General features: G+C 37.7%; 1 protein-coding gene across 2 annotated transcripts in view; it reads left to right on the plus strand.

The window, feature by feature from the left end:
* ppp3ca (protein phosphatase 3, catalytic subunit, alpha isozyme) overlaps positions 1-12,454 on the plus strand; it is a 33,663-nt gene extending 21,209 nt beyond the window's left edge. Inside the window, exons 8-14 of one of the 2 annotated variants that reach the window (XM_058086522.2) lie at positions 10-104; positions 902-1,027; positions 1,146-1,223; positions 1,377-1,461; positions 3,058-3,155; positions 3,811-3,861; positions 5,839-12,454. In XM_058086522.2, coding sequence (XP_057942505.2) covers positions 10-104; positions 902-1,027; positions 1,146-1,223; positions 1,377-1,461; positions 3,058-3,155; positions 3,811-3,861; positions 5,839-6,017 — 712 coding nt within the window. In that variant the 3' untranslated portion in view covers positions 6,018-12,454. The remainder of the gene's footprint in view (positions 1-9; positions 105-901; positions 1,028-1,145; positions 1,224-1,376; positions 1,462-3,057; positions 3,156-3,810; positions 3,862-5,838) is intronic. The other variant, XM_078788012.1, reaches the window with a different exon arrangement.
* Positions 12,455-13,119: the final 665 nt, after the last annotated feature.

A 13,119-nucleotide genomic window follows, 5' to 3' on the forward strand; every position in this document is an offset into this window, starting at 1 on the left:
CACCTCTAGTTATCGGATGTATCGTAAAAGTCAGACCACTGGATTCCCATCCCTCATCACTATCTTCTCTGCGCCAAACTACTTGGATGTTTACAACAACAAAGGTCAGGAAATGGGTTCATTTCCCTTTGTCTTTATTTGCCTCTCTGACAGAATGCCTTTACACTTTCTAGCAGGGTTGTCTACCTTGTAGGAGATTAAAATGTGACAAAACTGTATTTTCATAATAAATAACTTTGTCTAGTCTGATTTTTTTCCCATATTTTGTGATCCATGACATTCCAAGGAATGAATGCTCCTTGGCCACATGATTAGGTCCGGTCTGAAGAAATCCAATACAATGCACTGTATCATTGAGCCCATTAAGAAGCATTCAGCACATCTCTGTTGTTGTTGTTTGCAGTTAGAGAGCTTGTATTATTTTACCCAACATATTTATAAACCTGGATGTCACTGGGTCAATGTTAGTGTGGCTTGAGCCCTCCTAAAAAAAAAATAATAATTTTTGATAAACCTCTTGAATTGGTTTATGTGCATGTTCTTAATGTTGTGGCTGTATGCAGCAACATAACTAGCTTGAGAACAAGGCAGTGGAATACATCAGGAAGCCCATGTTTTAAGCCCATGTGTGTTGGTGCAGATCTTGTGTCTTGCTTGCCATTGGCTGCGGGAGATGGGGAGTGTGGGAGGGACTGTCGGCAGGCTGACTTATCTCCATGTGGCTTTATGCCTCTCTTTTTGATGTATGGGTGTCAGCGGCCTCAGATGTGCCACCTACTGGTTGGCATGTATGTACACATGGACAGAGGACAGGTTTGCTGTGACATCGCAGTACAGGATAATTGCTTAAACACAGACGGATTGCAATTCTTTAACATACTTCCTTCTGCGTCTACCTCAGCTGCCGTGCTCAAATATGAAAACAACGTCATGAACATCCGACAGTTCAACTGCTCTCCTCATCCTTATTGGCTGCCCAACTTCATGGACGTCTTCACCTGGTCACTGCCGTTTGTTGGAGAGAAAGGTATGACGTGTGCTTGGTGCAGGCTGTTTTATTATACAAGCCTTATGTAATGAACTCTCCGTGGATCGTTGCTCGATTACCAAATCACTTACGCCTGCCTTTCTTTTCCCCACCTCAGTCACAGAAATGCTGGTGAATGTGTTGAGTATATGCTCCGATGACGAGCTAATGAATGATGAGGATGAGATATTCGACGGTGAGATCTTTCAGCCATCAAATGTAGCACTCGGTTGGAAATCTGACATGCCCTGTTTTCTAATGCACTACGACGCACACGCTATAATGATGTTAGCTTTCAGTCGGGATGCAAATTACAGCCGCTCATACATGCACATGTATTTCTTTACAGCCAATGCAGCTGCAGCACGCAAGGAGGTGATCCGAAACAAGATCCGTGCTATTGGGAAAATGGCCAAAATGTTCTCGGTTCTCAGGTAACATAAAAAATAATGACACAGAACTTGAGCAGTTACAGAGTGCACAGTAGTCTGCAGATGTTTGTCCAAGAGTGGATTACTAACTCAAACTCGTATACCCCATGAATAACATCACGTTCAAATCCAACTTCCACCAGTTGCCAGAGAGAAGAAGAAGAAGGAAGAAGACACTTCCTTAGATACCTTAGATCAGGGGTCTCAAACTCAATTTACTTGGGGGCCACTGGAGCTCGGGTCTGGGTGAGACTGGGCCGCATCAGGTTTTCCAAAAAAAACAAAAACGCATTTATTAAAAACTTCGCTTTGGTTCCAATTTTCTACAAGAAAAGCTCTGATAAAACATTCCACTGTTCTCAAATATCTTACTTTTTATTTTTCTACACAAAATAAGATGAAAAATAAATAAACAAATAAGAATAAAGGAAATCAATCAATCAGTAATAAATAAATAAATATAATAATAATAATAAAACGCCAAATAATAGAAAGTTAAGAAACCACATATAGTTGGTGGGTAGACAAATTATTCCAGATTAAAATGAACAAAGCATTATTAGAGCCCTGTAGACATGACAAAACACGACTATAGTCACATTTATACTCTTGTTATTTACAACATATTGCGCAACTGCAGGGTCTTGAGACACATGCTAACTCGCAAACTAGAGAGCTAGCGACCTAAACGGTAGCCTTCAAGTTATTTCCTTTAAAATTAAATAGCCAAAAACTTACCACTTCCACACGGATAGGGAGGATAACTATTAACAGTTATTTAACCTTTAACATGAACATTAATCAAATGTAATAATTTTTTCTGGGTACATGATACCGTACAGCATCCATATCAAACTTGCACGGGCCGCACTAACATTAAACTTTCATATCAAGGCGGGGGCCTCAAACTAGTGTCCTGCGGGCCACATTTGGCCCACGGGCCGCATGTTTGAGACCCCTGCCTTAGATACTTGTTGTCAGGACCCCCTACTGGTTCTTATTAGTGTACAGCACTGAATGAGAAAACCTGATCAAACAATGCTAATGTGCTTGTCACACCTACTATGGTGCAGGCACATTACATGAAATTACATGTAACGTGCATAAAATAATATGTCACCTTGGTTATACCAGTAAATTATGAATGCTTCCATCATGACACGGTCATGGAGGTGTTACATGTTCATCGTTGTGATTACAGTTTGCAAGTGGTGTTGCATCATACAGAAAGCTGCCAGTCAAAAGGCATATTAGATGTCTTGTGATGTATCTCATCTGCTGCAAATGTAAAGGCAGCTAAGTAGTACACACTGTTTATATATATTTATTTATATATTTTATATATTTATAAATATATATATATTATATTATATATTATATTATATATATATATTATATTATATATTTTATATATTATATATTTTTTTATTTTTTTATATATATTTTATATATATTTTTATTATATATTTTATTATATATTATATATTTTATACACATGCGGTATACCGCATGTGTACGTAATGTGTGTTAAAGGAAGGGCATCACTATTTTTCACTGACTTTGACGGGGTTCATATGATGTGATCTGTGATTCCTGCAGAGAGGAGAGTGAAAATGTGTTGACACTGAAGGGCCTAACACCCACTGGCATGCTGCCAAGCGGGGTTCTCTCTGGGGGCAAACAGACGCTGCAGAGTGGTGAGTACAAGGCTGGGGATGAGACTCCTTTTCGTCCCTTTTTCCCCTCCATTTTTTTCTTCATTTTTCCTTCTGAAAAATGTCTCCCTATTTCGTAGCTTCAGCAAATGACATTTTCATTTTATATATTATATGCGGTATATATACAGTATAGGTTGAAATCTGTTCTTCTGACTTTTTTGTCTGGGTTTGGCCAATCCACTCTAAAGAATGTGTGTGGATTTTACAGTCAACCTTTTGCTTTAGTGGAATTGGTCTGGAATTGTTGATATCCACATTGAAACAAGTGAGACGTGTAAATAACACATGTTAGCTACTCTACTGTATGCCGACCACAATTCTAATAGATCACAGCATATCATAACAATCAGACATTTGGGATGGCGTGTTATGTTCCATATCTGTGTGCCTCGATCACGCTCCCTTTGTTTTTGCTACATGAATTATTTGACTTCTGACCTCTATTCAACTCTCTCCAAGTCAATGCATGGCGTCCCACCAAGTTTGGCTCCATTGCTACCGGACATGTGAATTGCATCCTAACATTGAATCCTAACATTGAGCTGCCTTTTCAAGCGGGGGGGCTGCTGCCTTTTTGACATTTGCATGGCTTTATCCGGAGTAACCTGCTTCCCTCCTCCTCCTCCTCCCCCAGCCACCATTGAGGCCATTGAAGCCATCGAGACTCATGATGAGGACAGAGAAGGTAAACCTGTGTGAGACCCATGCCCTCCACCACCCCCCTCCCCTCAATCTTGATCCCTCCCTCCCAAAATGGTCCCAGCATATGGGTTTCCTCCTTCCATCTTACTGGTCTTCCAGCTCACTTACATATGCATTATCTCACACAAATCATTATTATTCTACATTGCTTTCTAACGGGTGCATGTATCGCAAAAGGGGAAAAACATGTGAAGGGGGGCAACATGTTGAATACTCTATGAAACACACTGGACTACTGACATGCAGTAGAGAAATATCCATGACAATTTCCATGGCAGCTTGATGCTGGAATGCCCATTTTGTTGCCGTATTTTTTTAGATATTACAAAAGGTAGAATTTATCAACTAAAACTCAAAACCACGGGTCTCAAACTCAGTTGACCTGGGGAACGAGGGGAACTTGAGTCTAGGTGAGGCTGGGCCACATCAAAAAAAGGGGTTTCAAATATTTTTTTAAAAATACATCAAATAAATATATAAATAGAATATATTGTGGGATCTCTGGGAGTGCTTCTGGCTTCCTGGCATGCCTCGGGGCACTTGTTTTGTAAACAGTTGCTGTAGTAGTAGTAGTAGTAGTAGTAGTAGTAGTAGTAGTAGTAGTAGTAGTCTTATGTGTGTTCACTTACCTGTTACATGTTGTGCTGTCTTCTTCTTTTTGTTTAGTGATTGTAGCGAGTGTTCTGTCTTGTGACCACCCCGTGTTAATTTCACTGTGTGACAATCTCACTTGCTGATCTGGTTTGCAAAATGCACATTAATGATAATAATAATACATCATATGTACTAGGCCTACCATATATAGTGTATAAGATCATTATAAAATAATTGAGATGTAAAATGCAAATAAAGCAAAAGTAAATTTTAAATTGGATAGTGTTGAAATAATCCTCAGCTGGGATAGGCTCCAGCACCCCCCGCGACCCTTGTGAGGAAAAAGCGGTAGAAAATGAATGAATGAAATAATCCTAATAAAATGGTAATATTATACACATTTATTGTTCAGCCCATATCTGTCCGATATTTTACTTTTCTTGAATTACTTTTGTGCCATTTGAAAATAAATGTTTCAATGCTACTGGATCAAACTAAAGAGTGTTTTCAATGCATTATTTTGAGGTGTGATTACACTTCACATAATGTATTTATAGATAAATTAAGTTTTGTTTCTCTCACTTCAAGGAAATTATTATTTTTTTAATTAGGTGAACATAAAAAATTAGTTAGTAGAACTAAGTGTTAAGTTGTGGTTTAATGATTTAAGTAGTGTTAAATTCGTTCCAATCAGTGCAGACGAAACAAAAAAATTAACTTATCACAAAATAACTTTTGTTAAGTTGCATGAATGTAACAAAATATGTAAGTTAAGTATTGCACACTGAAAATAATGAAGTTGTCTTTACTCATCATATTTAAGTCAAATTTATAAAAATTTTTGAGGCAACGAGTTTGCATACTTTTTTAAGTGAAGTCAACTTGTGTTTTACAGTGTAGCTTGTAAGTACTCAACTAAGTCATAATTTTTAATACTATGAAAAAGTATCTGTGGTATTGCTATTTGTGCAGAGGGAATAAAAAGTAGAATAAGCCATACATGAAGTGTTAGAGAGTCCATAATGAACTTCACATCAGTAGTGTCAAAACAATCTCCAAAGAGCCACATACGGGATCGACATTAGTGCCAATATTTCAGCCTTTTCTCTTTGCATTCTGCCTTTGCTGTATTTTCCCTAATGTATTTGCTCTTTTTTTTGTACCAATAAAGGAGCCCCATGACCCCTGGGCCACACTTTGAACACCTAAGCTTTAGTATACTAAGTGGATGTTTAAAAAATCCGATGTAGTGTTTTTAAATTACGTATATATAGAGCTACAGTAAACAATATTTAGCAATAATGACAGGTGCAGAATATCCAACTGTGAGACTGATCTCCACTTTTGTGTCTCTCCTCCTCCTCAGCCATCCGTGGCTTCTCCCCCCAGCACAAGATCACCAGTTTCGAGGAAGCCAAGGGCCTGGACCGCATCAACGAACGCATGCCTCCTCGGAAGGACGGCATCAACCACGTGGGTCACTCCATGGGAAAGATGAATATGTCCGAGGCAAACGGCACGGATGACAACAGCAACATCCAGTGAGCCTCGGTTGGTGGTGGTTGTGGTGGAGGTAAGGGGGGGCAGCAGCGACCTTTACAGGTGTTGCCCGTGCAGTGAGACATTGCCAAATGGGAAATTCAGGCCTCAGAACATAGAAACACAAACAGGCCCACAGCAGATAAGCAGACAGAAGGTGAAATCTGCAGCTATTGTAAAACGAGCTAAACGGTCATTTGTTTGGTGACAGTATGTCATTGCACAGGTAGGGGAGAGTTGTTGTTTCCTCCCTCTGCTCTATTCCAGACTCAGTTGGACGATGACGGAAGACATGATTGCAGTATCTATGCCATGCTGATTATTTTACTCTTTTATAAAAGTGTTTATAACGAGTTACTCACAAAAGTCACCGCTTGAGAATATTAAACTTGCTTTGAGAGTATTAAAACAAACTTTGGGGTGAAAAGAAAGCAAAAAATGTGTTCACGGAATCCTATTTGGTTTCTTCAAATCGGATTTCTCACTACGAGGCAGTAGAACCTTGTCAATTCACCCAGCATATCAATGAAGGAAAAGAATGGTTAACAGTCATGGTCACTTTAGAAATACTACATGCAGTGTGGGTTTTAGTGTTTTATTTAGCACAGAACCCAATTTTACTTCTGAATGGACCCCCCATCCCTCACCCAGCTAATCAACAAAGAAAACAAATTATACACAATCATGGGCTTAGCACTTTATCTGGCAAGGAAACAAATTTAATGACTTGCGAATGAGACCATAGAAATTGGTTGGGAGAATTCACATATCCGTTAAAAACCCAACAAAAATAATGTCTAAACTGACGTTGTAGCGCTTTATCCGGCATGGAACCAAATTTGGTTACTTCAAAATGGACCCACTTTCTACGAGACAGTAGAACCATGTGAATTCTTCAGTCAATCAGCACAACTAAAACTAATTCTAATACCATACATAAATAATAACCCACAGTTGTAAAGCTTTATCTGGCCAGGGAACCATATTTGGTTACTTCAGAATGGAGGTACTTTCGATAAGACTGTAGAAGTCAGTGAATTCACCCAGCCATTCAACAAAGAAAAGGAATGACATAAAAATAGAAACCGTTTGAAAGGTGTTTGCAGTGTGGGTTCAGTGCTTTATGTGGCATGGAACCAAATTTGGTTACTTCAAAATGGACCCACTCTCAATGAGACAGTAGAACCATGTGGATTTTTCAGTCAATCAGCACAAAAATAATTCCAATACCATACATAAATAATAACCCACAGTTGTAAAGCTTTATCTGGCCAGGGAACCATATTTGGTTACTTCAGAATGGAGGTACTTTTGATGGGACTGTAGAAGTCAGTGAATTCATCCAGCCATTCAACAAAGAAAAGGAATGACATAAAAATAGAAACCGTTTGAAAGGTGTTTGCAGCGTGGGTTCAGTGCTTTATGTGGCATGGAACCAAATTTGGTTACTGCAAAATGGACCCACTTTCTATGAGACAGTAGAACCATGTGGATTCTTCAGGGAATCAGCACAAAAACTAATTTTAATACCATACATAAATAATAAACCACAGTTGTAAAGCTTTATCTGGCCAGGGAACCATATTTGGTTACTTCAGAATGGAGGTACTTTTGATGAGACTGTAGAAGTCAGTGAATTCACCCAGCCATTCAACAAAGAAAAGGAATGACATAAAAACAGAAACCATTTGAAAGGTGTTTGCAGCGTGGGTTCAGTGGTTTATGTGGCATGGAACCAAATTTGGTTACTTTAAAATGGACCCACTTTCTACGAGACAGTAGAACCATGTGAATTCTTCAGTCAATCAGCACAACTAAAACTAATTCTAATACCATACATAAATAATAACCCACAGTTGTAAAGCTTTATCTGGCCAGGGAACCATATTTGGTTACTTCAGAATGGAGGTACTTTCGATAAGACTGTAGAAGTCAGTGAATTCACCCAGCCATTCAACAAAGAAAAGGAATGACATAAAAATAGAAACCGTTTGAAAGGTGTTTGCAGTGTGGGTTCAGTGCTTTATGTGGCATGGAACCAAATTTGGTTACTTCAAAATGGACCCACTCTCAATGAGACAGTAGAACCATGTGGATTTTTCAGTCAATCAGCACAAAAATAATTCCAATACCATACATAAATAATAACCCACAGTTGTAAAGCTTTATCTGGCCAGGGAACCATATTTGGTTACTTCAGAATGGAGGTACTTTTGATGGGACTGTAGAAGTCAGTGAATTCATCCAGCCATTCAACAAAGAAAAGGAATGACATAAAAATAGAAACCGTTTGAAAGGTGTTTGCAGCGTGGGTTCAGTGCTTTATGTGGCATGGAACCAAATTTGGTTACTGCAAAATGGACCCACTTTCTATGAGACAGTAGAACCATGTGGATTCTTCAGGGAATCAGCACAAAAACTAATTTTAATACCATACATAAATAATAAACCACAGTTGTAAAGCTTTATCTGGCCAGGAACCATATTTGGTTACTTCAAAATGGAGGTACTTTCGATGAGACTGTAGAAGTCAGTGAATTCACCCAGCCATTCAACAAAGAAAAGGAATGACATGAAAATATTAACTTTTTGAAAGGTGTTTGCAGCGTGGGTTCAGTGCTTTATGTAGCATGGAACCAAATTTGGTTACTTCAAAATGGACCCACTCTCAATGAGGCAGTAGAACCATGTGGATTCTTCAGTCAATCAGCACAAAAACTAATTTTAATACCATACATAAATAATAACCCACAGTTGTAAAGCTTTATCTGGCCAGGGAACCATATTTGGTTACTTCAGAATGGAGGTACTTTCGATAAGACTGTAGAAGTCAGTGAATTCACCCAGACATTCAACACAGAAAAGGAATGACATAAAAATAGAAACCGTTTGAAAGGTGTTTGCAGTGTGGGTTCAGTGCTTTATGTAGCATGGAACCAAATTTGGTTACTTCCAAATGGACCCACTCTCAAAGAGACAGTAGAACCATGTGGATTTTTCAGTCAATCAGCACAAAAAATAATTCTAATACCATACATTAATAACAAACCACAGTTGTAAAGCTTTATCTGGCCAGGAATCGTATTTGGTTACTTCAGAATGGAGGTACTTTTGATGAGACTGTAGAAGTCAGTGAATTCATCCAACAAAGAAAAGGAATGACATAAAAATATTAACTTTTTGAAAGGTGTTTGCAGCGTGGGTTCAGTGCTTTATGTGGCATGGAACCAAATTTGGTTACTTCAAAATGGACCCACTCTCAATGAGGCAGTAGAACCATGTGGATTCTTCAGTCAATCAGCACAAAAACTAATTTTAATACCATACATAAATAATAACCCACAGTTGTAAAGCTTTATCTGGCCAGGGAACCATATTTGGTTACTTCAGAATGGAGGTACTTTCGATAAGACTGTAGAAGTCAGTGAATTCACCCAGCCATTCAACAAAGAAAAGGAATGACATAAAAATAGAAACCGTTTGAAAGGTGTTTGCAGTGTAGGTTCAGTGCTTTATGTGGCATGGAACCAAATTTGGTTACTTTAAAATGGACCCACTCTCAATGAGACAGTAGAACCATGTGGATTTTTCAGTCAATCAGCACAAAAATAATTCTAATACCATACATAAATAATAAACCACAGTTGTAAAGCTTTATCTGGCCTGGAACCATATTTGGTTACTTCAGAATGGAGGTACTTTCGATGAGATTGTAGAAGTCAGTGAATTCACCCAGCCATTCAACAAAGAAAAGGAATGACATAAAAATAGAAACCGTTTGAAAGGTGTTTGCAGTGTGGGTTCAGTGCTTTATGTGGCATGGAACCAAATTTGGTTACTTCAAAATGGACCCACTCTTAATGAGACAGTAGAACCATGTGGATTTTTCAGTCAATCAGCACAAAAAATAATTCTAATACCATACATAAATAATAACCCACAGTTGTAAATCTTTATCTGGCCAGGAACCATCAGAATGGAGATACTTTCGATGAGACTGTAGAAGTCAGTGAATTCATCCAACAAAGAAAAGGAATGACATAAAAATATTAACCGTTTGAAAGGTGTTTGCAGTATGGGTTCAGTGCTTTATGTGGCAAGGAACCAAATTTGGTTACTTTACAATAAACCGCTCTCACAGGAGAACCATAAACCACAGAATTAAAAACATAAAAAAACACAATCTTCCAAATAATGTCTAAAGCGTGGTTAAAAATGAAACAGTCAGGAAATCCATTTGATCTTATTGATATTTTCTTAAAATATGAGCTCTAAAAAAGCCACTGCAGTGTGAGATTAAACCTCCACATGACTCGCCGCCAGTCATCTCCTAGCATTTTGGAGGAGTTGAGGGCAGAAAAGAGGGGAGTTGGGATATTTAATCTTCTCAACTTCTATCTTAATATGTGAATGTTAAAAGGCTTCCATTTTTATTCCAAGCGATATTATTATTTGTGATCACGTTGGCAAAGCATGACTTACCTCGCACATCCTCACTTGGGAAAAAAAAAATAATAATTTGAGCTTTCTCCTCCTTTGCTGAAGATGCTTCAGCAATCACGTCTGTGTTGCTATAGGACCGGGTCACAGAGGCCAAGACAAGAAGAGATTTTAGAATTTTTGTAATAATAATAATAATAATAATATATCCTGCTTGTCTAGCACTGCCTGGTTTCTTACCTGTTTGTCTCGGAAGGCAAAGACGAGATGTGTGCTGTCACTCAGGTGTGCATTAGCGCCCCTTTTGTTTGTGTTTTTGCACATTTCAAAGATTTCATGTGTAAAATCTACACAGAGAACTTGACAATTCTACATACGAGTAGGCAGCAACTCTAACATTTATTTTAATTATTTGAAAATCAGTTTCTTCTTTAACGGCAAATCTCACCATGGAGCGTAACTGAGCTGAGCGTCCACACTGTGATCCAAATTGTAAACATTTTCTTACGTCCTCAAATGTAACAAAAAGCATCCGCCTGCTTGTCTTGAAGTTGAATTTGGAAGAGCCCTAACTTTAAAGGAACACCGCAGTGATCAGATGTTCATGATAGAAGACACCATCCGATTTATAAACGGGATATTCAAATCCATTTCATATTTAGAGAAATATCAAGACACTGGAGAATTCAATGAAAAATGGCATGAACTAAAAATAGCCTCATTCTTTGGAAGCTGTTCCCTCCCCTTATTTTAATTTTGTTACTTATCCTCACGAGGCTTGTGGGTATGCTGGAGCCTATCCCGGCTGTCTTCAGGCGAGAGGCGGGGTACACCCTGGACTGGTGGCCAGCCAATCACAGGGCACATATAGACAAACAACCATTCACACTCACATTCATACCTATGGACAATTTGGAGTCGCCAATTAACCTAGCATGTTTTTGGAATGTGGGAGGAAATAAACCGGAATAAACCCACGCCTGCACAGGGAGAACATGCAAACTCCAGAGATGCCCAAGGGTGGAATCGAACTCAGGTCTCCTAGCTGTGTGGCCTGCCGCTAACCACTCTGGTGCATCCCTTCAAAAACCTAAAATGATTTTAATATCACATTTATAAATGAACTGGTCTTCTATCATATTGTCTGAACACTGAGTGTTCCCTTCAAGAAACACACACTTTCCTTTCCTTTTTTTTTCACTCAATCTTTCTATAAAACGCTAAAGGTACAGTATGTGATTGAAAGACGGACGAAACAGTGATTTTTTAAACACAGCATCTATGGTATGGAACGCATCAATGCATGCAGTTAAGTTCCTAATTGTAATGTGAGATTATAATTGTGATACTGTAGTTGTGTTTCAAATAGTAAACTTGAATTCTTTTACGATTACATTCCATTTGTTGGTTCATTTGTCTTGTTTTTTAACATTTTATATATAGGCTTCCTTTTTTGGGTTTGTGTCTATTTTTGTTTGTTATTTATTACCACTGCTTTTAATTTTATATTTGGTTCATTGTATGCAGGGATGCCCTTCAAAGTGTTTATTTTTCTGTTGTACTGATGTACAGTTGTTTAATAGTGTGAATGAATATAATCTCAGTGAAAGCTACTTTCAGGCTGCCAAAGCATGATAGCATGGTTTTCAGATGTAAATGAATTGGACACCAAAAGAGTCATGTGTCACACTTGCGTTTGAACAAAGAAACATTGTACTGGTTCTATTTACTGCTGATATTACTATTATTGTTACAATTTAAGCTTTATGGTTATTTTCCTTTCCTCTTGTTCTGGTTCTTGTATGGTCTACATGCATATTTCAACAAACATATAATGGATTTTATCTTGCAACATGTTTTTTTTTAAATATCTCTGCAAATATTATGTTTTTTGTTTGTTTTTTCATTTGACTTCCTAAATGATACACACATTGTAAGCATGCCCTATGGGACAAATCTCATTTTTTTTTACTCTTGAATAAAATATGCATGAACAAACTCCAGAGTTGTTGGGTTTTTTTTAAATTAAATTGTATATACTTATTTTGCATCCCGATACAAACACCACATCCTGCCCACAGCAGATAATTTCATATCTGTAAGGAAAATTCTATCTTTAAAAAGACAAGGCTCAGTCTTGTCAGATTGCTTCATTACTTGGAGGTATTCTTTAAAATTGTTAAGTGTGGGTTTCTTGTCAGTATTTATTCTTTGAACACTGAAAATATATGACGAGAAAAATGGTAATATGTAAACATTAGAAACACAACAAAAGTGAAAATTAAATTAATGTTGAATTGTCATGTTGAATTGTTGAACATGTTGAATTGTGTTAACATGATGTTCCTTAATGTAACATATTCAAAATAAACTATACATTGCCATAGAGGTTAAAAAATACCCTTGAAATTGTGTGGAAAGTACAGTGGAACCTTGTTTAGTGTACTTTTTTTCAGGCAACATTGAAAATGTATGCCAGCAAGTCCAACTGTGTTCTTAATGGGGGTTTTTTAGCTTCTTAAAAAATGGCAACTAAAACTGGACGTAGATATGTTACATCCCTTACCAGTCTATAATGCCATCAGCAGTTGCCTCAAAAATGTTAACACAAAACACATTTTTTCGTACGTATTTATATGCATTTCCAGTATCTGCATGTAAAGCTATA

The sequence above is a fragment of the Doryrhamphus excisus genome, linkage group LG21 (assembly GCF_037039965.1).
Source record: "Doryrhamphus excisus strain RoL-2023G ecotype Guam linkage group LG21, RoL_Dexc_Guam_v1.1, whole genome shotgun sequence".
NCBI lineage: Eukaryota > Metazoa > Chordata > Actinopteri > Syngnathiformes > Syngnathidae > Doryrhamphus > Doryrhamphus excisus.